The sequence below is a fragment of the Haliotis rubra genome, unplaced genomic scaffold (genome assembly GCF_003918875.1).
Source record: "Haliotis rubra isolate DU_JTF1 unplaced genomic scaffold, ASM391887v1 Scf861, whole genome shotgun sequence".
In the NCBI taxonomy this organism is placed as follows: domain Eukaryota; kingdom Metazoa; phylum Mollusca; class Gastropoda; order Lepetellida; family Haliotidae; genus Haliotis; species Haliotis rubra.
In genome coordinates, this window is record NW_025767592.1 from 358,651 (window position 1) to 386,486 (window position 27,836).

The 27,836-nt window shown below is 40.2% G+C and overlaps 1 protein-coding gene and 1 long non-coding RNA gene across 3 annotated transcripts in view; one reads left to right on the forward strand and one right to left on the reverse strand.

The window, feature by feature from the left end:
* Positions 1-372: 372 nt before the first annotated feature.
* LOC124262969 (monocarboxylate transporter 4-like) overlaps positions 373-27,836 on the reverse strand; it is a 42,458-nt gene continuing 14,994 nt past the window's right edge. For both annotated transcript variants that reach the window (XM_046697589.1, XM_046697588.1), the window contains exons 2-6: positions 10,848-11,068; positions 7,807-7,950; positions 5,461-6,234; positions 1,658-1,708; positions 373-1,043 (exon numbers count right to left, since the gene is read on the reverse strand). In XM_046697589.1, coding sequence (XP_046553545.1) covers positions 871-1,043; positions 1,658-1,708; positions 5,461-6,234; positions 7,807-7,950; positions 10,848-11,043 — 1,338 coding nt within the window. In that variant the 5' untranslated portion in view covers positions 11,044-11,068 and the 3' untranslated portion in view covers positions 373-870. The remainder of the gene's footprint in view (positions 1,044-1,657; positions 1,709-5,460; positions 6,235-7,806; positions 7,951-10,847; positions 11,069-27,836) is intronic.
* LOC124262970 lies at positions 4,637-25,096 on the forward strand. Its single transcript, XR_006894741.1, has 3 exons — positions 4,637-4,854; positions 24,673-24,677; positions 25,086-25,096. It is a non-coding gene; the product is annotated as an uncharacterized LOC124262970 (long non-coding RNA).

Here is a 27,836-nt window from a genome sequence, read left to right on the forward strand (position 1 = left end):
ATACCGAACTTGTAATATGTAGTTATCTGTTCACTCCTGTATTAATACATTCAGTTTATACTGACTGCAGATTTGGCTTTATGTCATTTGTCATTTAATTACCCACACACGAGTGTCAGTGTGTCAATTCTGACTGTACTTGTAGGCCTGATTTGACACTTGTACATGACTCTATGATATACATATACCCTACCTGGGTACTATTATTACTAGATAAGTGTGTCATGGTAGTATATATCATGAAATGGGAGAATACATTAATTGAATAAATGATATCCATTAATATAGGCCAATACTTACAATGTTGGTGTCCGATGAAGGAAAGCAATATTTATTGATTTATATGATTATGTCATATTTTATGTCACCAGATTGAAAGTAGAAGCATTTTTATTTCTATATCATTGCTATGCTACCTGACTATGTTGTGATAAGCGTATGTAAATATTTCGAAATGGTGCTGCAAGCAATTTTGGGAACTCATATTCAATCACCCCACAATGATACTTATAGCAAACAGACAAAATTGAACCATGTTTTCTTTCTGAATTCATACACAATACTGATTACAGTAAGTATTGGTTCCAACAATTAACATGTAATTCCCACGGAATTACACAAGCCCCTGCTCTTCGAATTGATCTTCAGTAACCCAGCGGCCGAAGAACAATTGGTTGCATAGCAACTATACACGCGCATACGCACGGCAGTGTCGCGAGACTAAAACTTTTATGCAACTGTTGCAACGTGTGAACGGCTACACCATTCCTGTAATTTGTGGCATGAAACGTGTTGTATGCCACAAACTGCAACGTGGGAACGCGCCTTAAGAAGATCTGCATGGGTCGATCGGCAACCATTCTTCCAGCTCTACTGAACGTCAGCACACAACTGTGTTTTAACGTCAACTTTCACAACAATAGCTTTGTCTTTGTGTACAAGTTTTTCCGCGAGTTCCGGTTCTGTGACATCTTCACCAGCTTCCCGCTGTCTACACATGGGAACAAACAGAAGAAGCACTGCAGCCAGCATGACCAAAACACCTGGAATGGATAAACGAGAATAAGAATCATGTGTGTGTGTGTGTGTGTGTGTGTGTGTTCGGCGAGAAGTTCTTTTCTTCCTATTCTTCAAGTTCTAAAGAACCTTAGAATACAACTGTGTTTTTATCATCTACTGTACTCTCTCTATACTCTGTCTTCCATTAATGTAATATAACTCTCAATAACCTGTACTCTTCACACGTCATCGTATCCCATTTGCGTAGATTGATGCTCATGCTATTGAGTGTCTGGTCCAGACATGATCATTAACAGACCGCCGGGGTCGGTGAGGTAGCCTAGTGGATAAAGCGTTCGCTCGTCCCGCCTTAGGCCCGGGTTCGATTCCCCACGTGGGTACAATGAGTGAAGCCCATGTCTAGTGTCCCTTGTTATGATATTGCTGGAATATTGCTAAAAGCGGCGTAAGACTACTCACTCACTACAGACCGCCGCCATATAGCCGGAATATTGCCGAGTGCGGCATAAAACTAAACTCATTAACTCACTTCCCAACCCATGCCTACTCTCAGTTCCTTCATAAATGCCAGTCATGTCTCCCGAGGTCGCAAATACGGCCTGACATATGCTATCAGACTCAATGTTAAAGCCCTTACCTCCGACATGAAACCCAATGGAGTACGACCTGGTGACGTCATGAAGCCAGCCTACAAAGAACAAAGCTGGCTAGATCGAATTTACAACAGCTTCCTATGTGAAGTGCGTGCTACTACTTCTATTTGATACTCTCACCAGAATTCGAAAATCCAAGCGAAAATCGTATACAGTTATTGAACACCGAGAAGGTTACACCGATGATCTCACAACTGGCAATCTAAGATGACATCTACCTCTATGACGTAAAGAATTAAGCTGGTTCCAGGCTCCCCTTGCGCTTCGTATATTGCGATATTAGAAACGGGACCCAGCCTCTTTAAAAAATGAACACGTTCGGAGATAGCATGTCGACATTCGGCCATTCATGATGTCCTTATTGCACCAAACATTCGTGACCAACTCGTGTTATTCCGGGACAAGCCGAATAGCGATTTTGAGGTTACGGAAAGGGGCGAGTGGTGACGAATGTGCACCAAAGTTCATGTTTCCAAGTGAAATTGCAAGTAGACGTGGTACCTGTCACTCTCCTACCCAGAGTTTCATGCGGCCAGCCAGCATTGTACCTCTGTCACAGGCCAGACATCCTCGATAATCTCTAGGGTATACGTTACGATCACTCTCCACTATACCCTGGATGCATCCACGGGGGCGGTGGGGTAGCCTAGTGGTTAAAGCGTTGGCCTGTCACGCCGAGGACCCGGGTTCGATTTCCCACATGGGCACAATGTGTTAAGCCCATTTCTGGTGTCCCCCGCCGTGATGTTGCTGGAATATTGCTAAAAGCGGCGTAAAACTAAACTCAGTCAGTCAGTGGATGCATCCACGGCTTGGCCCGATGATTTTATTACCTCCCTTGGCTGGCTTTTAATCCGATCAGGTGTCTACGCTGGGAAGTTGAGCGAACCAATCACAACTCACTTTCGCTTCTTAAATGATCTAACCGTTTAAACTTGGCAACACAATTGATGCAGAGGTTCTCTGAAAGATGTAGAAGGAGTTGTTTCATATATTTTTTAAAAGTTTCAGATCCTCCATTTGTCTGTATTATTTCCTGAAAAATACCAGTGGTACTGCAAACAAACCTTCGCGACTGCGACCGCTATCTTTGTTAACACTGGCAAGCTCGGATGTAACGGCTTAGCTGATTGGCTACTGTGATAATGCGGAGCCAGCAAAGGGAGGTAATATAATTATGGGGCCAAGCCGTGGATGCATCCAGGGTATAGTGGAGAGTGATATACCCTGGAGATTATCGAGGATGCAGGCCAGAAAGATGTGACGATTCGTCACATCTTACACAGTCCATTCAATATAATGTATACTGAGTCAAAAAAGAAACTTCACAAAATGTAATTTGAAAAATAATGAATAATTTTTCTCTGATGATACATCTATGTATCCGAAATGGGATCCCTATCTTTTGACTCTAGAAAAACGTTAGCAAAACCCACTCAAACCCATCCAGTCGTCGTGCAAATGACGTTAGTGCCAAATCAGGTTTTCACGTGCAGTCGATCACGTGATCTTCGCATCGTAGTTTTCTTCATATGCACGTGTTTGCATTGGTCTCAAGAATTGAAAAAACACTTTTAAACCACAGTTCTATCGGTACTTGAAATGCCACGATTGTCCTCACAGACCATTCGAAATCGGTTGCAGGGTGCCAATCTCCATTCTCGACGTCCATATCGTGGGCCAATATTGACGCCGTTTCATCAACGTCAACGTCTGCTGTGGGCCAAACGTCACCTCCGATGGACCCAGAGAGTCGGAATCGAGTCGTTTTTAACGATGAATCCAGGTTTACCCTCAGATTCGCGGACGGCAGGCATAGAGTCTGGAGACGACGTCGTGAACGGTATGCCCAATGTTGTGTACAGGAAGTCGACAGATTCGGGGGCGGAAGTTGCATGGTGTGGGGTGCTTTCTGTGGGAACAACCGTTCCCGACTTCTGGTCATCCGTGGAAACCTCACAGCTGCTGCTTACCGCGACCAGGTGCTCACCCCTGAACTTGTTCCTTTCATGGCGGCTCATGGCCCAGTCAACAGTTCCAGCATGATAATGCTCGGCCGCATACCGCGATGTTGACACGAAATTTCCTTCACAACGCTGGAATCAACGTCATGGACTGGCCATCGAGGTCCCCTGACCTTAATCCAATAAAGCACGTTTGGGATGCACTTGGGAGAAGGCTTCGTGGTCTTAGGAACCAACCTCAGAATTTGCAGGAACTTGGCGCTGCCTTGCAAGAGTAATGGCGCAGAATCCCCAACCACGTGTTCACAAGCATCAGGCAGTCGATGAGGAGACGGTGTTTGGCAGTGATGAATGCACGGGCGGCCATACACGATATTGAACTGAGAAATTTTGCATTTTTATTCTTGTGACTTGACATTCTGTATACCCATGTTTTGGACTGACTGACTGACTGAGTTTGGTTTTACGCCGCTTTTAGCAATATTCCAGCAACATCACGGCGGGGGACACCACAAATGGGCTTCACACATTGTGCCCATGTGGGGATTCGAACCCGGGTCTTCGGCGTGACGAGTCAACGCTTTAACCATTAGGCTACCCCACCGCCCCCATGTTTTGGAACGGCGGTGTAGCCTAATGGAACTGATTATGGCACTGTCAGTGTATCGAGTACATCACACAGATCTCAGCAATGAAATAATAACAATTTAACCATCTTACCATCTCTTGTTCTTTTATAGTGCCCTGAATAAAGAATGTGAAGTTTCTTTTTTGACTCAGTATACATATTTCTTAACTCTATTATTTTTTATGAGTCTACACATCTGATTAAACATCATTGTTAGAATGGTTTAGTTTCACTGAGAAAATATCCTTAAACGTGTAACACTACATGTATTTCGGTTTGCGTAGCGATCCTTTGTTTACATGGGCTGTACAGCTCCACGTGCTGTCATCGAAGCCTGATGGAGAACAAACAATCCAGCCCCTTTGATACATAAATATGTATTGTCATAAACCTTACTCTCGCAGTTGTAGAAGACTATTTATGTAACAATGTAAAACATCATGAAGACCGCGAGGAATCACTTGCGTTGGGTCATTCCCTTCTTATTTACGTGTTTGTTTAAACGCAAGAGAAAAAGTCCGGTCACGTGATATGCAAATTAGCCTGTGGCAGTGTTGTTATGCTAAGTCATAGCTGCGCCGGGGTGTGGGTACCTGTGGTATGGATTCGATAAACTCGCTCATTGGATGCAAACACCGCACTCAGCAATGTTCCAGCTATATGACGGTAGCCGGAAGAGTTAGCCTGGTTTAGAAAATCCAGTGTTTGACATTATTGGGAACGAACCATGCTGTAGTCGTACGACAAACGTATTGTATATTTTAAAGTATTGCCCTAAATATTCTTACCCGAGTCTTGAATATTGGATGTGAAATGACCTAAATTGCAATTCTTTGTATATGATATTAGCCATGGTTATTGTTAAACCTACTAAATATTTCAGTTTGAAAACCGTTACGAAATTAGGATATGCATTTATATACGGAGATGCCTGCGGTGTAAATCATCGTAAATTGTGCTTCAGGATGTATCGATGCACAGGTGAATCGTGACAAACCTATCTGGAAGCAGCAGTGGCAATGGGGTAGCCTAGCGGGTAAAGCATTCGCCCATCACATCAAGACCCGGGTTCGATTCCTCACTGGGGTATAATGTGTGAAGCCTATTTCTAGTGTCCCCCGCCGTGATATTGCTAGAATATTGCTAAAAGCGGCATAAAACTAAACTCATTCACTGAAAACAGAAAACATTTTACCTGCAATCACCGGCCCAACCAGAGCTCCTACACCTCCCCAGAGCATCATCCAACCAAATACTGTTGACAATTTGTGAACACCAAACAGCTGGACAACAAGCGGCGAGAGAGGGACCTGGCTGGACCCATAGAAGATTGAGACCAGAACCTGGTACGTCATTATGCCCACGTAGTCTTTAGCATACAGGGGCATAAACACTGTGATAAGTCCCTGTATGGCTTGAGTGCTGAAATATACCATCAGGAGATCCACCGTTTTGTCGTTACATAAAACTCCACACAGCACCCGTGATATAGATACAACAATTCCGAAGGTTGTGTACAGCCATGCAAGGAGTTCCGGACGTATGTTCAGCGATTCTGCATATGCCGGAAAGTGGACAATCTGGATTCCATAGCCAACCATAACAAGGCCGTAGTTTATGCACATTATCCAAAAGGTCACGTCTTTAAGGTACCACAGACATGTTTCCGATTTAGAACATCCGCCACATTTGATTTTCCGCCGTCCTTTGCCATGTTCCGTTGATTTTTCACGTTTTGTAGGGAAATACAAACAACCGACCACACAGAACTGCAAACTACAGCAAGCTAGAGCTACTAGCGTGAATCGCCATCCATTCGATTCTATAAGCCACATTACAACGAAGGGCCCCACGGAGAGGCCTAAACCACAAGCCGCGAGGGAAATCCCGTTTGCTAATGGTTGATGACGATTGAAGTAATAACCTAGTATTATGTTGTGGGGAGTGTACGATAAGCCGAACCCTAGGCCTGAAAGATAGAAACAAATCTCTTTTTATCAAATGTATTTTCAAGGTCACAACATCACTGGCATCAGCAAAGCTTTTAATGGTTTCCAAATGTTACATGTGGAGGATAATTATTTCCAAATGTTAGGCTTCAGTGACAATGTGTATCTTTGTTGTTTAACGCCGCACACAGCTGTATGGCCGTCTGTAAATAATCGAGTCTGGACCAGACAATCTAGTGATCAATACCATGAGCATCGATCTCGGACTTGGGAAACGATGAGGTGTGTCCACCAAGTCAGCGAGCCTGACCACCTGGGTGCCGTTCCACTAACCGATCTTATCTAAGATCAATCTTAGTAAGTTATGCCAATTTTACAATCGTCTTAGCTAAAAGTTACACCCGTTCCACTAACCGATCTTAGGCCGATCGTAGCCGGTCCCGATCTTACGATCCGATCCAAGCTTAGATCGAGACTCTTTCGTGCGAGAGATAGAGGAATGCGAGGCACTAGTTATCTCCCTTTGCATAGTCTAGCAAATGATGGAAGTAGTTTACGAACCAACTGAGTGAGTGAGTGAGTGAGTTTAGAGTTTAGATTTACGCCGCACTCAGCAATAGTCCAGCTATATGGCGGCGGTCTGTAAACATGTGTCAACCAAGTCAGCGAGCCTGACCACCTGATCCTGTTAGTCTCCTCTTACTACAAGCATGGGTTACTGAGGATCACGTATAACCTAATCTTCACGGGTATTTCAGAGACAAACATTGCAATTTCCTAATAATATGTCCCCGTTGTTCTTTTAAAGACCAACAACCGACTTGCCTTTGTGTGTGTGTGTGTGTGTGTGTGTGTGTGTGTGTGTGTGTGTGTGTGTGTGTGTGTGTGTGTGAGTGAGACGGGTGCCTTCTGTGGGGTAGGCCACGCTTACCTGTTCGCGAACACCTGTTGGCATCAACGTTTGGTAGGCACATGTTTATGGTACAATAGGAATCATACAATGTCTTATGATTGTGCAAATGTTTTTGTTGCTTGTTATTAAAGTCCGTGATTGAGGTTTATCGCTGCTTTTAGAAAGATTCCACATGGGGGCCCTTCAGTCATGAACTCATGCAGAGAATTGTATATACAGTTGAGCTAGCAAAGTAGCGGGTAGTACTTTCAAGAAAAAATCATCAATGACACAACCCACTTTATACATTTAGAGTATAAGCTTTTACCTCCCGACAACTGCTACACATTGCCAATCGCCAGTACTGAACGAGATCCAACATATTTTATACCTAAAAGTAATAAAAAAAAATCACAATTTGGGGTCGAAATAGAAGATTTGAATATGGCATTACCATGTCGAGACATGCAAGTTTCACTAAAGATGTTCATGTCTCACACCCACCTTACTTTGGGCGAGAAACTGACATTCTTTGATCAGGGATAGGCTACGTCTTCCATTCTCCCTGCTTTGATATAACAAGTCCTGTTCCAAACTTCATAAATCCAAACATACTGGTAATTTGTGATTTTATCATATTCAGTGTTATTGTGCAATGAATTATAACCAGTTCTATGTGTCTGCCCAAAAGAATCCTCACCTCCTAGAACACCGTACGCTAGAAGAAGCTGCACGATGTCCGCGGTAAAGCTAGCAATGACAAGGCCAAGCGACATCAGCAGGCCACCAGTCATCATGGCCGTCCTGACACTGAACAAGGTACAGAACACGCTGGATATTGGGCCTTAGAAACCGACAAAGACAGCACATGTATATTCTCGTGATCAAAGTAGACAATGGTAGGGGATTACAGAAGCAATGCCATATAGTGGGTATCATGAAACAAAGGTAGAACATGTACGGATGCAATGTCACATGGTAAGTACTAGTGAATATCTACAGACAAAGGGTTTAACAGATGGAATACGATCTTGTGAATATCTACAGAGAAAGGGTTGAACAGATGCAATATAATCTAGTGAATATCTATAGACAATGGGTTGAACAGATGAAATACAATCTTGTGAATATCTACAAACAAAGGGTAGAAGAGATGCAATACAATCAAGTGAATATGAACAAACTATAGGTACAACAGATGCAATACAATCTAGTCAATATCAGCAAACAGACTTTGGGTAAGGCTGATGCAATACAATCTTCTGAACATGGAAACAAAGGGTACAAAAGATGCATATTCAGTGAATATTTACAGACAAATGGTAGAAAAGATGCAATACAGTCTATAGACCGTTTGCCTCAAATGCGGACCGATGAAATGCAATCTAACTCGAAAACTAATAAGCATATAACATTCAATGAAACAATAATAAAAAAGTTGTTTAACAAACGGGTCATTAAAATTTTGACACAGTTCACTATTTGTTACAGATGCAATACAATCTAGGGAATATCTACAGACAAAGGGTAGAACAGATGCAATACAATCTAGTGAATATCTAGAAACAAAGGGTAGAACAGATCCCATACAATCTAGTGAATATCAAGAAACAAAGGGTAGAACAGATGCAATACAATCTGGTGAATATCAAGAAAACAAAGGGTAGAACAGATGCAATACAATCTGGTGAATATCAAGAAACAAAGGGTAGAACAGATGCAATACAATCTAATGAATATCTGCAGACAAAGGGTAGAACAGATGCAATACAATCTGGTGAATATCAAGAAACAAAGGGTAGAACAGATGCAATACAATCTGGTGAATATCAAGAAACAAAGGGTAGAACAGATGCAATACAATCTAGTGAATATCTGCAAACAAAGGGTAGAACAGATGCAATACAATCTAGTGAATATCTGCAAACAAAGGGTAGAACAGATGCAATACAATCTAGTGAATATCAAGAAACAAAGGGTAGAACAGATGCAATACAATCTAGTGAATATCTGCAAACAAAGGGTAGAACAGATGCAATACAATCTGGTGAATATCTACAAACAAAGGGTAGAAGAGATGCAATACAATCAAGTGAATATGAACAAACTATAGGTACAACAGATGCAATACAATCTAGTCAATATCAGCAAACAGACTTTGGGTAAGGCTGATGCAATACAATCTTCTGAACATGGAAACAAAGGGTAAAAAAGATGCATATTCAGTGAATATTTACAGACAAATGGTAGAAAAGATGCAATACAGTCTATAGACCGTTTGCCTCAAATGCGGACCGATGAAATGCAATCTAACTCGAAAACTAATAAGCATATAACATTCAATGAAACAATAATAAAAAAGTTGTTTAACAAACGGGTCATTAAAATTTTGACACAGTTCACTATTTGTTACAGATGCAATACAATCTAGGGAATATCTAAAGACAAAGGGTAGAACAGATGCAATACAATCTAGTGAATATCTACAGACAAAGGGTAGAACAGATGCAATACAATCTAGTGAATATCTACAAAGGGTAGAACAGATGCAATACAATCTAGTGAATATCTACAGACAAAGGGTAGAACAGATGCAATACAATCTAGTGAATATCTACAGACAAAGGGTAGAACAGATGCAATACAATCTAGTGAATATCTACAGACAAAGGGTAGAACAGATGCAATACAATCTAGTGAATATCTACAGACAAAGGATAGACTGACTGACTGAGTTTGGTTTAACGCCGCTTTTTACAAAGGATAGAACAGATGCAATACAATCTAGTGAATATCTACAGACAAAGGGTAAACAGATGCAATACAATCTAATGAATATCTACAGACAAAGGGTAGAACAGATGCAATACAATCTGGTGAATATCAAGAAACAAAGGGTAGAACAGATGCAATACAATCTAGTGAATATCAAGAAACAAAGGGTAACAGAAATATCTGCAAACAAAGGGTAGAACAGATGCAATACAATCTGGTGAATATCAAGAAACAAAGGGTAGAACAGATGCAATACAATCTGGTGAATATCAAGAAACAAAGGGTAGAACAGATGCAATACAATCTAGTGAATATCTGCAGACAAAGGGTAGAACAGATGCAATACAATCTGGTGAATATCAAGAAACAAAGGGTAGAACAGATGCAATACAATCTGGTGAATATCAAGAAACAAAGGGTAGAACAGATGCAATACAATCTAGTGAATATCTGCAAACAAAGGGTAGAACAGATGCAATACAATCTAGTGAATATCTGCAAACAAAGGGTAGAACAGATGCAATACAATCTAGTGAATATCAAGAAACAAAGGGTAGAACAGATGCAATACAATCTAGTGAATATCTGCAAACAAAGGGTAGAACAGATGCAATACAATCTGGTGAATATCAAGAAACAAAGGGTAGAACAGATGCAATACAATCTGGTGAATATCAAGAAACAAAGGGTAGAACAGATGCAATACAATCTAGTGAATATCAAGAAACAAAGGGTAGAACAGATGCAATACAATCTAGTGAATATCAAGAAACAAAGGGTAGAACAGATGCAATACAATCTAGTGAATATCAAGAAACAAAGGGTGGAACAGATCCTATACAATCTCGTGAGACGTAAGTTCATATTGCGTATAATTATGATTATGATTAAGTCTGCAGAGCCCAGATGGATATAAATAGAAACAACAAATCTAGGAAAGCTTGAGGTTAGTTCTGTGTACCTTACCCATAACAAACTCCAGACACATAAACATGGACGTCACAAGGCTGGTGTAGCCGGTACTCTGAGAAAAATACTTCAAGAACTCCACTTGAAGAAAGCCAGGAGATATTGCTGTGCTGCCTCTGAAAACCATGCCAAGTGATGTGGCTACCAGAACTACCCACGCCCATCCTCCATCAATGTCCTTGTCTGAAAGCATGACGGTTCCTGTTGTCTGGTCACTCCTGAAAGTGTCCGGGAAAACATATGTCTATGAACGAACGAAATTTAAAGTTTAACGTCGGCTTTTAGCATAGCCAATGTCGCCGACGGGGTAGGTGGGGTTGATATATAATTAATTAATAATGTAATAATAGGGATAAACCACCATACCCTAAAAAATGTAAATTATGGGGGATTAAGCTTAACTAGTTTTAGGATAAAATAGTTAAAAATATAATATAAATAAAATAAAAAGCCGAAATTATAAAGAGAGAGAGAAAAATAAAGCAGTTGTTAATAATAAGAGGAGTTGGAATAAGTATGTGATAGATAAAGTTGGGGGTGGGGGTGAGGGGGTGACAGTTGGGGTTGGGGGGTGGGGTTGGGTATAAAGTAAATGTATAGCATGTTGGGGGTTAAATTGTAGTGGTACAGTTAAGCTGTACTATTTAATAATAGGGGACCTAATAAAGAAAGAAAGACGGGTTTGTAACGGGGTTGGGGGGTGGGGGGTGAGGGAGACGATAAGGCAAAGGCCGTGGCAGTGGTTGTAAGGCTGTGGGTGAGCTGGCTTGGTAGGGAGGCCGTGACCTTTGTACACGAGGGCTGGTGCTGGGTTTATTTACATTTTAGAGGTTACTGATTGGCTGAGAGAGGGCGCGGACGTTTTAGCGAAAATAAGACAACTATGGGTAAGTGAAATTTGTTTCCCAGGTCTAAATGAGTAGGCTTATGTTGGTGATAAAGAAATAGTATGGATAAATGAGGTTTTGAAGCCTGGTCTAAATATATAAGCTATTGAGAGGTAGTGTGGTGGGGATTGTTTGGGAAGTTCTAAATTTTATTGATTAGGTTGGAGTTTTGTAGGAAGGTGGCTATGGCGTGGAATATAGTTGACGGGTTGAGGGGATTAAAAAGTAGATGTATATTATTGTGATATTTAGCTGGTATACTGCTGTGTAGTTGTGTGATGTTTGTTTGTTGCAGGTGGCAGTGTGTAAATATGTGTTCAATTGTTTCTGGTTGTTTGCATTGTGTACATAGTCCATCTGGGTGTCTGTTTTGTTTGAATAATGTGTGGTTTAAGTTTGTTATGCCGGTGATTAGTCTAGTGATGAGTGTGTGCATGTGTTTGTTGTTTGAGTAGGTGAGGGTTTTGGTGATAGGTTTGGTTATGATGGCTTTGACCCAGGTGGATTTGTTTGTGTTGAGGTTGTGTTGGTAGTTTTGGTTTATTATGTGAGATTTGATGAGTTGTTTTATTTCAGTTTTGGATGTGTGGAATTGTATGGCTGGAGAGTTTTGTGTGGTGGCTAGTTTGGCTGCTATGTCTGCTGTATTATTTCCTTTGTTGTGAGTGTGAGCTGGTATCTACATTAATGTTATGTTTTTATTTAATTGTTGCAGTGAGTGAATCTGTATAATTATGTTGTGTATTAGGTCGTTACGTGATTTTGAGTGCTTATGTTGGAGTTGTTTGACGGCGCTGAGGGAATCTGTGAGTATTAAGATGTTGGTGGGGGGCATAGTGGGGATGAGGTGTAATGCAGTTAGGATTGCTGTTAATTCTGCTGTGTTAATGTTTGTGTGGTTTGTATAGTGGAGGTTTGTTGTTAAGGGGGGTGTTTGTTGTACATGGATGCCTATGCCTATGCATTTATTTGTACCGACTGAAGCGTCTGTATATATTTGGGTGTGGTTGGGGTAATTTAGGTTGATGTGGGATTGGATGAGGTTTGTTTTGGTTTGAGTGTCAGTGGTGTTAGGGAGATTTTGGAGTGTTTCTACTAGGGTGGTATCTGTAGAGGGTGGGGGTTTGTCATGAATGTAGCTTGTTATGGGAGGTGTGTGCTGGATGGTGTTTAGGTGTTGTGAGTGAAGCAGACTGTTGAGGTGAGTGAGTAGGGGGGCTTTGTTTGGGTTGTTTTTAAATTTTTTAATAGTGGATTTTTTAGTGTTGGTGTATTTAGTTGAGATAAGTTTGTATATTGGGTTGTGTTGGGCCCCAGCCCAGTAATTGAGTGCAGTTTGATTTATTTGTGTTTTGATTGAGGGGATGCCTGTGAGTAGGAGAAGAGTGTTGTGGGAGGTGCCAGTCCTAGTGCCTAGGGCTTGTTTAAGGGCTTTGTACTGTATAGAATTGAGTTTTTGAAGGTTGGATGGGGAGATGGAGTGGAGGACCGGAGCAGCATAGTCCAGTCTAGACTGTATAAGAGTTTTGTATATATTAATAAGTGTTTGTTTGTCGGCTCCCCAGTTTGTACCACTGATAGCTCGCATGAGATTTAGATCTTTTTGACATGAGTTGACCAGATTATTAATGTGGGGTGTCCATGTCATGTGTTGGTCAAAAGTTACACCTAGGAATTTTGCCTCTTTTTCGAACTTGATTTCTTGGTTATTAAGATGGAGTTTGGGTGTATAATTTTGCATTCTTTGCTTTTTGAATAAGATGCCCACGGTTTTTAAACGTTTATGTGGAACACCCATTTAGGGGCCCAGTTTTGGATGTGATTTAGCATTCTTTGAGTTTTGATTGTGGCTTGGTTTCCTGAGGTGGATGATGTCCAAAAGGAAATGTCATCAGCGAATTTTGCAGTAGAAATTTCTGGCCACTTGTCCGGAAATATGTCGTTAATCATGAAGTTGAAAAGTGTTGGGGAAATTATGCTCCCCTGGGGGGTTCCATTTTCTAGTGGAAAAGGATCCGAGACAGTGTTGTGAGATTTGACTATTATTTGTCTATTTTTGAGGAATGCCTGTATGAAGTTTAAAATATGCATGTATGGCATTTTCTTGTAGATTTTGGATGATGCCGTTGTGCCAGATCATGTCGAAAGCTTTGCTAAAGTCAATAAAAATGGCCAGCGTGTATTTTTTTTGTGCTTGGGCTACCTTTATATAGTGTTCCAAATGTAAAATGTGATCTAAAGTTTGCCTATTTGGAGTGAAGCCACTCTGGTCCTGCTTAATTAAGTTGTGGGTTTGGATTTGATGTTTTAGCCTATTATTAACTATAGACTCTAGTGTTTTACATAAGTGTGAAGTGAGGGAAATAGGTCGAAATGAATCTGGGGAGTTAATGGGTTTCCCTGGCTTTAGGATTGGCACCACCTTAGCTGTTTTCCATGAAGATGGTATGTTTCCTGTGGTCCAGATATAGTTAAATAGTGTAAGTGTTAAGTTGAGCATGTTTGGTGGAAGTTTGTTCAGTATGGTGTATGTGATGTTATCTGGACCAGGGGCTGAGGCTGTTTTTTTATGTTTAAGAGCTGCCTTAAGTTCGTGTATGTTTATGTTTTTGTTTATGGGTAGGTGTGAGTGGGGTGGTTCAGGTGAGTAGGGTGGTTGGTTTTAAGTTGGTGGAGCTACTAGTGTTCGAAAAGTGGGCAGCAACTGTATTAGCTTTTTCTTTATTTGTGGGGAGGTTCGGAAGGTTTGGTTGAATTATAGATTTGGAATTTCCCTGAATAGCTTTAAAATTTTTCCACATTTTTCTAGAGTTGTGTTGGTTTAGCCTCAGGGTCGAGCAAAATTTTCTCCAGTGTTCCTATTTTGCCATTTTTTTAGCCAAATGAACATTTTGAACGGTCCCTCTTTGATTTATTGAGGGCCTTTTTTCGTGCCTTTCTGGCATTGATAATGTCTTGGCTCCACCATGGGACTGTTTTCTGTGCTTGAGTGGTCCGAAAAGTGGGTATGCATGTATTTGTTATATCAATGATGGTGTTGGTTAGCTGTGTGTTAAAGGTTTCTGTATCAGTGTTTATAATGTTGGATGGGTCAACTTGTTTGCATAGTTTAGTGAATTTATTCCTGTCTGCTTTGTGTACATTGTATTTGATTTCTGTGCTGGAGGCCAGGTGTCTGAGTGTACCTCCCATAGGCAAGATTTTGTAAATGTAGGGGTGGTGATTGTTAGGTCTATTGCTGTGGGTGATTGGAAATGGGAGAGAGGGTATCTGGTAGGTTGGTTATCATTTAGTGTGATGTCTAGGAAGAGATTGATGTAACTATTTATGCAGGGTAAAATCATTAGGAGTAAACGCACGCCAGCTGGCCCCAGCTAATTAAGTACATACACTAATTAAGTATATGGGTCTACTCCCATTTGTGAGAACTCCCAGTTGTGAGACTCCCAGTTGTGACACAGTGGAGTAGGTAATTAGCAAAGAAAACACACCTTACTCCCCATTCTGATAGAATGGATTAACCCCAGCTAATTATGGATTAGCTATTTAACTGAGTCTTGTGGAGGTAACTTAATAAAACGCTAAAAGATAAAGTAACTAACCTATTCAGATTAATGGCTTTGTGTAGGTAACTTCGTGATCATTTGAAAGAGAAATTAATTTACCTACTCAGATTTACGTGTTTGAAAAATCTAGCAATAACTGTTGTAACTATAATTAATCCAAATGTATTTATTAACCTTTGACTGCTCTTTCCGATCACCATTATGGCAGGCCTTCAACAAATAGAATACATCACCAGTTCACGATAATCTTTTTCAGTATTTCAGTATCTATTGAAAACAATAAATGCTCTTCAACGAACAATGTCTACTGTGTTAATTAACTCATTAATGAGCTATGCCTCCTGCGGGTACTCTTCAGCAACAGGGCTGTTCCCACTTTCATCGTAGGGATGGGGAAGCACCACCTGTGTGCACTGAACCATTAATTAATGTGTCTCACAACTGGGAGTTCTCACAAATGGCAGGACACCAGTACATGTTAATATATGTTACAGGAAATATGCATAATCAGGAAATATGTATAATCAGTAAATATGTATAATCAGTAAATATGTAAAATATGTATAATCAGATATATGTATAATTACTGAAAATTTCAGTAATTATGTATAATGTCTGATTCACTCAGGAATTATGTATATTTACTGAAATTTTCAGCAATAATACATAATTCCTGAAATTTAAGAAACAAAATTATACATATTTACTGATATCATTTGAATGACTGAAATATTGATATTACTCTTAAAGTCAGTCTGGTTGTCATAGATATGTCTTCATTTTTAGGAACAAGGTACAGCACATTGATTTTCATGAATTTTATTTCATTGTGTTCCTGAATTTTTATTTGAACATGGGAGTGTTGAGTGACACCTAGAACTACATTGAATCTTTGCCTTGTAACACTTGCAGCGATTGGTCTGACAACGCTTTGAGCCAGCACAGTTGCATTTAGTGAAACCTTGTCCACTACAGTAAGAGTGTTGGTGAACAGCTTGCCGAAGGGAAATGGTTTTCTCTATGTTGAAGTCATCTACAGAGTACAGTCTCGTAGCATACATGTCGAATTGGTTACGAGCATACTTCCTATCTAGCACACCACTTTACACTGCTATAGTACACATTTCGCTGTCACTGGACTCAATCACAACACCTGAACGGCTTCTTGGTTGGTTGAAATTTTCAGTAATTATACATATTTACTGATTATGCATACTTATTGTAACATATACACTGGTCAGTGAGATACCGTTGTCTTCACAATACCCTCAGGGTTAGTTAGTTAGTTGGTTGGTTAGTTGTTTAACCCTGCACTCAGCAATATTCCAGCTACAGTGGAAACCCCTTAAGTAAAAGCACATGGGTTGCTGAGACTACAGATAAAAAACAGACCACTATTCTTTGGTCCCGGCAAATTTCTTCATTAATTATTACTATTAGAGTCCGGTTAACTAAACTCGGATAAGTAAACAATACCGCTTAACTAAATGTCTTCTCACCGTCCCTGGAAGTAAATTACTTAACAAAAAGACCGGATAACTAAATTAGTGATCACCACATAATCCGATATGAGGGGCATGTGTCAGTCCCCAGCTAAACAAACATCCTACTTATAGCTCGCTGGCTTAACAATGAAAATTTATGGAATAAAACATGCCATATTACTTACAAATGTTGTCTGTTATTCTGCTGTATACATGCATATGGTTGTCATTTGCAGGTTTCGATAAGTTTGGATAAATAAAATACCTGATAAGTAAACTATTTTGGCAAGTCCCTTGAAATTTTTCTTATCAGGTTTACACTGTATATGGCTTCTGTCTGTAAATATCGCGTCTGGGCAAAACAATCCGGTGATCAACATCACAATCATCGATCTACACAATTAGAATACAATGACCTCTGTCAACCAAGTCAGCGATTCTGACTATAGCTGGAATATGGCTGAGTCCGGCATAAAACTAAAACCACTCACTCACTCACTAACTGTCCGATCCCATTAGTCGCCTCTTACTATACCCACAGGGATGACAGAGGGTAGTACGGCTGCTGGCAATGGCCAGTCCACCCTATGCTTATATCGGGCACATGCTAAAAATAGCACTGATCAGTAGTGGTGTTCCACGATGATTGGTCGCGAGTGACCAAACGACCAAGCAATCGATCTATATCGAACATAAACGGGGAACACATCTTTGAAAAACTTGACAATGGAACATATCTTAGAAGTTCACATATCTTTTTTTCGATGATTGTTCGTTGGTAATGAAGCAATCATCAATTGGGAGATTTCAACCAATTCCCAACACTGCTGATCGGGAGACTGAACAATAACCCTGGTCAGCTGGACCAGCAAATGATATTCTGGCCAGTAATAACCTCAATCCACCGTGATAATTAGGCCCCTAATTAAGTTTAAGACCTAAAGGGCCAAGTGGGAAGGTCGTATCCCATCAGTCATACGCACAGGCTCTCATGTGTTTGTGAGGATTAGGGGCGGTAGGGTAGCCTAGTGGTTAAAGCGTTGGCCTGTCACGCCAAAGACCCTGGTTCGATTCCCCACATGGGTACAATGTGTGAAGCCCATTTCTGGGGTACCCCGCCGTGATATTGCTTGAATATTGCTAAAAGCGTCGTAAAACCATACTCACTCACTCACTTGTGAGGATTAAAGATATGGGAAAAAAACCCATAAAAAGTTGAGATGAACCCTATTCGAAATGCTTCACAGTACAATACGTCACGATTTATTGTGGTGTGAAACAGTCAATACATATCTCAAATTTTTATGTGTTTTTTTCTAAATCTTTAAATCCTCACAAAGACACGAGGGCCTGTGGTCATATACCCATATGGCATACGGCCACTAGTCGATGTAGTCATAAACGGACCTGATTAAATAAAACAACAAGGGTCATTCTGCCTAGTTTTGACGTTCGCTTTTCTTTGTGTGAGATCCAACTCATAGTCAAACATAGGTCAATACGTCTACTCTGCATACCGATTATTTTGAATATAACTCCATTTCCGATTCAAAGTAAACTATTATGCAGTTTTTCGCTGCACTCAGCAATATTCCCGCTAGATGGCGGCGGTCTGTAAATAATCGAGTCTGGACCAGACAATCCAGGGATCAACAGCATGAACATCGATCGACTGAACTGGGACGACGATGACATGTGTCAGCTATGTCAGCAAGCCTGACCACACGATCCTGTTAGTCGCCTCTTACGACAAGCATGGGTTACTGAAGATCAATTTTAACCCAGACCTTCACGGGTTGTAGATTGTTTAAGAGTAACTACACATGTATTGACCTAAGATGGAAGAAACGTCACTTATTCGTCATTATGGCAGGTTTAATAGAGGTAGAGTATGTCACATCATGGCGCTGGATATTTGTATCAGCCAGAGATCTGACCTTATTGTGCAAATGGGTGATGACGGTCATGCCGTTATTGTGCAAATGGGTGATGACGGTCATGACGTTATTGTGCAAATGGGTGATGACGCCCATGGCGTTATTGTGCAAATGGGTGATGACGGTCAAATGGGTGATGACGCGGTCATGGCCTTATTGTGCAAATGGGTGATGATGGTGTTGTTATTGGGTGGCAAGTCATGGGTAATGACATGACGTGTTATTGTGCAAATGGATGATGACGGTCATGACCTTATTGTGCAAATGGGTGATGACGCCCATGGTGTTATTGTGCAAATGGGTGATGACGTGCAAATGGGTGATGGCATTATTGTGCAAATGGGTGATGATGCCCATGGCGCTTATTATTAAAATGGGTGATGACGCCCATGGTGTTATTGGCAATGGGTGATGACGGTCATGACCTTATTGTGCAAATGGGTGATGACGCCATGGTGTTATTATGCAAATGGGTGATGATGGTCAAATGGGTTATGCAAATGGGTCATGGCGGTCATGGTGCAAATGGGTGATGATTGTGTGCAAATGGGTGATGACTCCATGGCCTTATTGTGCAAATGGGTGATGCCGGTCATGGTGTTATTGTGCAAATGGGTGATGACGGGCCTTATTATTGTGCAAACTGGTGATGACGGTCATGGTGTTATTGTGCAAATGGATGATGACAGTCATGACCTTATTGTGCAAATGGGTGATGACGCCCATGGTGTTATTGTGCAAATGGGTGATGACGGTCATGGTGTTATTGTGCAAATGGGTGATGACGGTCATGGTGTTATTGTGCAAATGGGTGATGACGGTCATGACCTTATTGTGCAAATGGGTGATGACGGTCATGGTGTTATTGTGCAAATGGGTGATGACGCCCATGGCGTTATTGTGCAAATGGGTGATGACAGTCATGATGTTGTGCAAATGGGTGATGACAGTCATGATGTTTTGCAAATGGGTGATGACAGTCATGATGTTGTGCATATGGGTGATGACAAACCAACTATGAATCGTCCATGAATACCAGACGACTAACAAGGGGATGGTTATCAAAATGTGGCTACTTCCTATTGACGACGTGGAGTGTCCTTGGTACTGCAATGAGATCCACAACTTCATGGATGGATTTGGAATGGATGGATGGATTTAAATGGATGCATGAGTGGATTTGAAATGGATGGATGGATGGATGGATTTGGAATGGATGGATGGATTTAAATGTATGATGGATGGATTTGGAATGATGCATCAGTGGATTTGAAATGGATGGATTTGGAATGAATTGATGGATGGATTTGGAATGAATTGATGGATGGATTTGGAATGAATTGATGGATGGATTTGGAATGAATTGATGGATGGATTTGGAATGAATGGAAGGATGGATTTGGAATGAATGGATGGATGAATTTAAATGGATTGATTTGGAATAAATGGATGGATTTGAAATGGATGGATTTGGAATGAGTTGATGGATTTGAAATGGATAGATTTGGAATGAATTGATGGATGGATTTGAAATGGATGGATGGATGAATGGATGAATGGATTTGGAAAGCATGGATGAGTGGATTTGAAATGGATGGATTTGGAATGAATTGATGGATGAATTTGAAATGGATTGATTTGGAATGAATGGATGGATTTGCAATGGATAGATTTGGAATGAATTGATGGATGGATTTGAAATGGATGGATGAGTGGATTTGAAATGGATGGATTTGGAATGAATTGATGCATTGATTTGGAATGGTTGGATGGATGGGTTTGGAATGGATGGATGGATGGGTTTGGGATGGATGGATGGATGGGTTTGGAATGGATGGATGGATGAACGGATGGATTTGGAATGGATGGATGGATGGGTTTGGAATGGATGGATGGACACCAAGCAATCGATCACAATTTCTCATAATCGAACATAAACGATTTTGGAACGACTGTTTTAGTCTTTGAAAAACTTGACAATGGAACATATCTTAGAAGTTCACATATCTTTTTTTCGATGATTGTTCGTTGGTAATGAAGCAATCATCAATTGGGAGATTTCAACCAATTCCCAACACTGCTGATCGGGAGACTGAACAATAACCCTGGTCAGCTGGACCAGCAAATGATATTCTGGCCAGTAATAACCTCAATCCACCGTGATAATTAGGCCCCTAATTAAGTTTAAGACCTAAAGGGCCAAGTGGGGAGGTCGTATCCAATCAGTCATACGCACAGGCTCTCATGTGTTTGTGAGGATTAGGGGCGGTAGGGTAGCCTAGTGGTTAAAGCGTTGGCCTGTCACGCCAAAGACCCTGGTTCGATTCCCCACATGGGTACAATGTGTGAAGCCCATTTCTGGGGTACCCCGCCGTGATATTGCTTGAATATTGCTAAAAGCGTCGTAAAACCATACTCACTCACTCACTTGTGAGGATTAAAGATATAGGGAAAAAAAACATAAAAAGTTGAGATGAACCCTATTCGAAATGCTTCACAGTACAATACGTCACGATTTATTGTGGTGTGAAACAGTCAAACATAGGTCAATACGTCTACTCTGCATACCGATTATTTTGAATATAACTCCATTTCCGATTCAAAGTAAACTATTATGCAGTTTTTCGCTGCACTCGGCAATATTCCCGCTAGATGGCGGCGGTCTGTAAATAATCGAGTCCGGACCAGACAATCCAGGGATCAACAGCATGAACATCGATCGACTGAACTGGGACGCGATGACATGTGTCAGCTATGTCAGCAAGCCTGACCACACAATCCTGTTAGTCGCCTCTTACGACAAGCATGGGTTACTGAAGATCAATTTTAACCCAGACCTTCATGGGTTGTAGATTGTTTAAGAGTAACTACACATGTATTGACTTAAGATGGAAGAAACGTCACGTATTCGTCATTATGGCAGGTTTAATAGAGGTAGAGTATGTCACATCATGGCGCTGGATATTTGTATCAGCCAGAGATCTGACCTTATTGTGCAAATGGGTGATGACGGTCATGCTGTTATTGTGCAAATGGGTGATGATGCCCATGGCGTTATTGTGCAAATGGGTGATGACGGTCATGGCGTTATTGTGCAAATGGGTGATGACGCCCATGGCGTTATTGTGCAAATGGGTGATGACGGTCATGACCTTATTGTGCAAATGGGTGATGACGCCCATGGTGTTATTGTGCAAATGGGTGATGACGGTCATGGCATTATTGTACAAATGGGTGATGACGCCATGGTGTTATTGTGCAAATGGGTGATGACGGTCATGGTGTTATTGTGCAAATGGGTGATGACGCCCATGGTGTTATTGTGCAAATGGGTGATGACGGTCATGGTGTTATTGTGCAAATGGGGTGACAGTCATGGTGTTATGGATGCGCTATTGTGCAAATGGGTGATGACTCCCATGGCCTTATTGTGCAAATGGGTGATGACGCCCATGGTGTTATTGTGCAAATGGGTGATGACTCCCATGGCCTTATTGTGCAAACTGGGTGATGACGGTCATGGTGTTATTGTGCAAATGGATGATGACAGTCATGACCTTATTGTGCAAATGGGTGATGACGCCCATGGTGTTATTGTGCAAATGGGTGATGACGCCCATGGTGTTATTGTGCAAATGGGTGATGACGGTCATGGTGTTATTGTGCAAATAGGTGATGACGGTCATGACCTTATTGTGCAAATGGGTGATGACGGTCATGGTGTTATTGTGCAAATGGGTGATGACGCCCATGGCGTGATTGTGCAAATGGGTGATGACAGTCATGATGTTGTGCAAATGGGTGATGACAGTCATGATGTTTTGCAAATGGGTGATGACAGTCATGATGTTGTGCACATGGGTGATGACAAACCAACTATGAATCATCCATGAATACCAGACGACTAACAAGGGGATGGTTATCAAAATGTGGCTACTTCCTATTGATGATCGCGGAGTGTCCTTGGTACTGCAATGAGATCCACAACTTCATGGATGGATTTGGAATGGATGGATGGATTGGATGCATGAGTGGATTTGAAATGGATGGATGGATGGATGGATTTGGAATGGATGGATGGATTTAAATGGATGGATGGATGGATTTGGAATGATGCATCAGTGGATTTGAAATGGATGGATTTGGAATGAATTGATGGATGGATTTGAAATGGATTGATTTGGAATAGATGGATGGATTTGGAAATGGATGAATTGATGGATGGATTTGGAATGAATGGATGGATGGATTTGGAATGAATGGATGGATGAATTTAAATGGATTGATTTGGAATAAATGGATGGATTTGAAATGGATGGATTTGGAATGAATTGATGGATTTGAAATGGATAGATTTGGAATGAATTGATGGATGGATTTGAAATGGATGGATGGATGAATTTGAAATGGATTGATTTGGAAAGCAGGATGGATGGATTTGAAATGGATGGATTTGGAATGAATTGATGGATGAATTTGAAATGGATTGATTTGGAATGAATGGATGGATTTGAATGGATGGATTTGGAATGAATTGATGGATGGATTTGAAATGGATGGATGAGTGGATTTGAAATGGATGGATTTGGAATGAATTGATGCATTGATTTGGAATGGTTGGATGGATGGGTTTGGAATGGATGGATGGATGGGTTTGGGATGGATGGATGGATGGGTTTGGAATGGATGGATGGATGAACGGATGGATTTGGAATGGATGGATGGATGGGTTTGGAATGGATGGATGGATTAACGGATGGATTTGGAATGGATGGATGGATGAACGGATGGATTTGGAATGGATGGATGGATGGGTTTGGAATGGATTTGGGATTGATGGATGGATGGATGTATGGATGATACTTGTTCCTCAGGAATATGCTATCGTGGACCAACCTCAACAGGTAATCAGTGGTTGAGTGTCTGAACTGTATTAAAGTCAAACTAAATTTATTGGACAGATTTTGTAAATAACCTTCATTTTCAATAGTATCCTTGGCTATCTTACAGAATTTGCCCTTATATGATGACTCTATGTTAGATATCCACATGAGTCTTTAAAACAATTTTTGATTGCATTTGTTTTTTCTATTGCATGAAAAGTCCAAATTAAACTATTACCTGTTTTGAAGAAAACATTTTGAATACAACTTGGCCACTTATTTCTTTTTGGTTTAGCATTTACACTTTTCACAAAATACCCAAGTAGAACTTTGTACATGAGAGAAGAAAGTTTTGCTGGTTTTCCATATATAAGTGTTGCCCAAGAGGTGATCCTCCATGAGGACACATCAGTGGATTTAGGTGACTTCTTCCACTTTCACCATACAACATATACTCTTAACAAAAGTAGGGGAACTTCATTTTTAATATAAGATTGAAAAAAATTGGGAGATATATATCGGAGTCAATCAATGTTGATATGATAATAAAGAATGTTCTGAGAGTGCATCACCACTTGCACTTCCTTATGACCATAGTTGTTTGCACATTAATCCCTCTTGAAAGATGATCGGTGTACGACATTACATTTGCATGTGTACGATTTTCATTTTAAATATAAAAAACGTCGAGAAACAAACACTAACTGTGTGATGCAAGATGATTTTCAAATTAATGGTCTACAGTGATTAATCGACCTTCTTGAAAACCGTCAAAATCAGAAAATAATACCCCAAGCACGTGTATCGGGCCTCTGCGTTGTACACGCTCATCCCATGCGTTGTGTTTAGGGGTGGTGATAAAGAGAAATGGTGGTGCATTCATAACATGTCTGTCTTTGAAAAGTTTGTAAACGCTTATACTTCCTATCCAAATTGAAAGTTCAGGTTCCCCTACTTTTGTTTACGAGTATATATAGGAGTGTGTCACCTGTCCATAATACACTCATGTTGCTATAGCTTGATGAGACAGGTAAGATGGAATAAAGTACATGTATCATAACAAAGAAAAGGTATTACATATTTTTCAATTTGTATCATCTGTTTGCATTTTTCGTGTGAAGTTTATGATAGATTACTGTTCTGTGTGATATGACAGAAAGCATGATATTCTCATAGGTTCATATCATTCACATCTAACACATCACATACTATTCATTTTCGACATTTACACTATGGTTTGATTGGAAAGTTGTTGAATTGTGCCAACTCATAAGGCCTTCCTCATCAGTGAAAGTGGGTGAGTGAGTTTAGTTTTACGCCGCACTCAGCAATATTCCAGCTATATGGCGGCAGTCTGTAAATAATCGAGCCTGGACCAGACAATCCAGTGATCACCAGCATGAGCATCGATCTGCGCAATTGGGAACCGATGACTTGTGTCAACCAAGTCAGCGAGCCTGACCACCCGATCCCGTCAGTAGCCTCTTACGACAAGCATGGGTCACTGAAAATCAATATTCTAACCCGGACCTTCACGTGTCTAATCAGTGGAAGGCATGATGGGATCATCATATATTTCTGTGACAGATAAAACTGGATCCTAATCATGTATATCAGACATTCATTATCAATATTCATGCTCAATACTGAGAAGACTCTGGAAATACCTACACAATGAACAAGGATAATAACGGGTTCATTTTTAAAAAAAAAGCCACTTGCCACTTTAAGAAAGTAACGTGTCCTGACTAATTTTCCACTTGCCCTGATTTTATGACATAATTATGATGATGTAATTATGAAAGAAGAAATCAACATGGTACTTGATGTTAATGCTTACTGGACTATTTATTGAAAAGTGATAAATAGCAAAGAAAGATAACTCTACTTTATTATCATTGCGAAATTTAATAGCTACGTTTTGAGCAGATATGAAATTAAATCAAAGTTTATTTGCAGTTTGAAACCATAAGTGGAAATTATCTAGTAGCCCACGGACAAGTAAGATACCATTATTTGATTGCCCGAAATGAAAACTGACTTGTCCCGGGCGTTGGGGGATGGGATTTTTGAACCCCTGAATAACATTGGCTATTCCTGTGACATACCATATCTCTAAAGTTTTCCAAAAGGTTTGGGTTTCTTCCAGTCATAACCAGTTTCTCACAATAATCTACCCCACTGGTAGAAAATAAAGTCTTGAACAATCAAAGTAGAACTCTGAAGTTGTCAATAGTTCCAAGGTGGGACTCAACCCAATAAAAGTACGAGAATCTGTACTTTACTGGGAAAGTGTAATCCCAAACATAACGGGGTACATTTAACCACTTTCTAAATGGCATTGTGTATTCATTGTGTAAGCATGTTCAGCTTCTGCTCTGTAGGACTGTGCAATATTACCGGTAAACCGGTATATACCGGTACAGTATCTCGTGATATGATGATCGCAATATGGTTCCGATTCTGCAATATATTGGGTCATCCAGAGTTAGCCCCTTTGAATTATGTGCCCTTGACTACAACAATATGTGCTCTAAAAGAGTCAATTATACCTTTATTTCAGTTGGTTTCATGTAACATTTTACAAGTGGAAGTATCTTTATAAGTGGCTCTAAAAGAGCCAAATATTCTACCAAGTCTTGTGGGTTTGAATGGTTTCATATGCGACAGTTTGGAGGAATTAAGTGGCCTCAAATGGGCCAATGATTTATTTGGCCTTATTAGTAGAGCCTCTGGCTCAGAGGGACCATTTCACAGTTTAAAATATTTTATTATTTTTTGTTTGTTTCATAATGGGACATATGCTATCAATTTATCATAAAGGCTTAAGTCTTATAAATTTTGTAGGACTGTATAATGACATTCTAGTCAAGGATCTTAGCATTGGAGGTGACATGAGTTTTTAAGCTCATGTTTTTGTTTCATTTTGCAATAGTTCATGTTAACACATGTTTATATTGGAGTTGAATCTGAATGAATCACTGACATATGAGGGGCGATCAAAAAGTATGTAGAATCACCAAGAAAATGATACAACTGCAGTTATTTTTATGTTTTATTTTTCTACATATTTTCTGTCAAGCTCAGGCAGTTTGGTTTTGCTATGTTCCAGTCTCACGATCCCCATTTTGTTCGACCTTTTATCTTGGTACCCTAAAAAAACGCAAATCTACAATAAATGCATCAAACGGTTCAGGAAACAAAATATGCAAGAAATATTTTGTGTGTTTTGAGATTGATAGAAGTCCCCTAGAATCACACTTAGATATTAAAGTTCATAAAAAAGCAATTTGAAATTATAATCGCTTGTTAAAGTGACTCCACCCTTCATGTTGACTGAAAGAGCTTGTTTTGGAGACACTACCCATTCCCCTTCAGATGACGTAATCACAAGGGCATAGCTTATTCTAATGTGTTCACTTATGCATACATGATGCCAAGGGTTCAAACTAAATACTGAATGGTCACACAAATGTCAGCTCACAATATATTGTAAACACACAGTACCAGCTTGAATATCTGGACACAATGTTTTTGAAAGATTAAAATGGGAGTGTCCTTAAGAAATAGCCCCAAACTAAATATAAATCAGTCAATCCAAATCTTTGACTGTTGATCATGACGGGAAGTCATCCAATACTATACTGAACATATTTTATATGACATTATCTGAGGGCATACTATTATCCAAGAGGTACCAAAAGACAATTTTTTTTTCATTTTCTGCAATTTTGTGAGAAATGTGTTGTGATGACAAATATCTGGTTAACCACATTACCCACACATGTGAAATTTTGGATATGACTTTGCTAAAGATTCCTTCAAAATAAAATGGAAGCTTTTCAAACATTGGACATTGAGAATATAGTAAGGCTACGTACTTTTTGATCGACCCTTGTACTTTAAGAATAAGTACATCCTGCATTGAAGTGCACTCTGTTGAAGCAAACAACACTGACCATGACAATCATGTTATACTATTACCTTTATCATTATGTTCGCAAAACTTTGCTGCAATACTTCAATTAAATATTCCACATAAAAGCTCTGTATCATTTTATTAATCTGTAAACCATTGGCATACAGCCATACACAATGGGGACGGGGAGCCTTAAAGTATGGTGTAATGACAACTAAGAAGATGCTGTCGTACACAGAGATCTATTATAAATTTATCATGTTCGCACTTGGGCAGAAACCTTCCAGTCAATATATCACAATATATATTG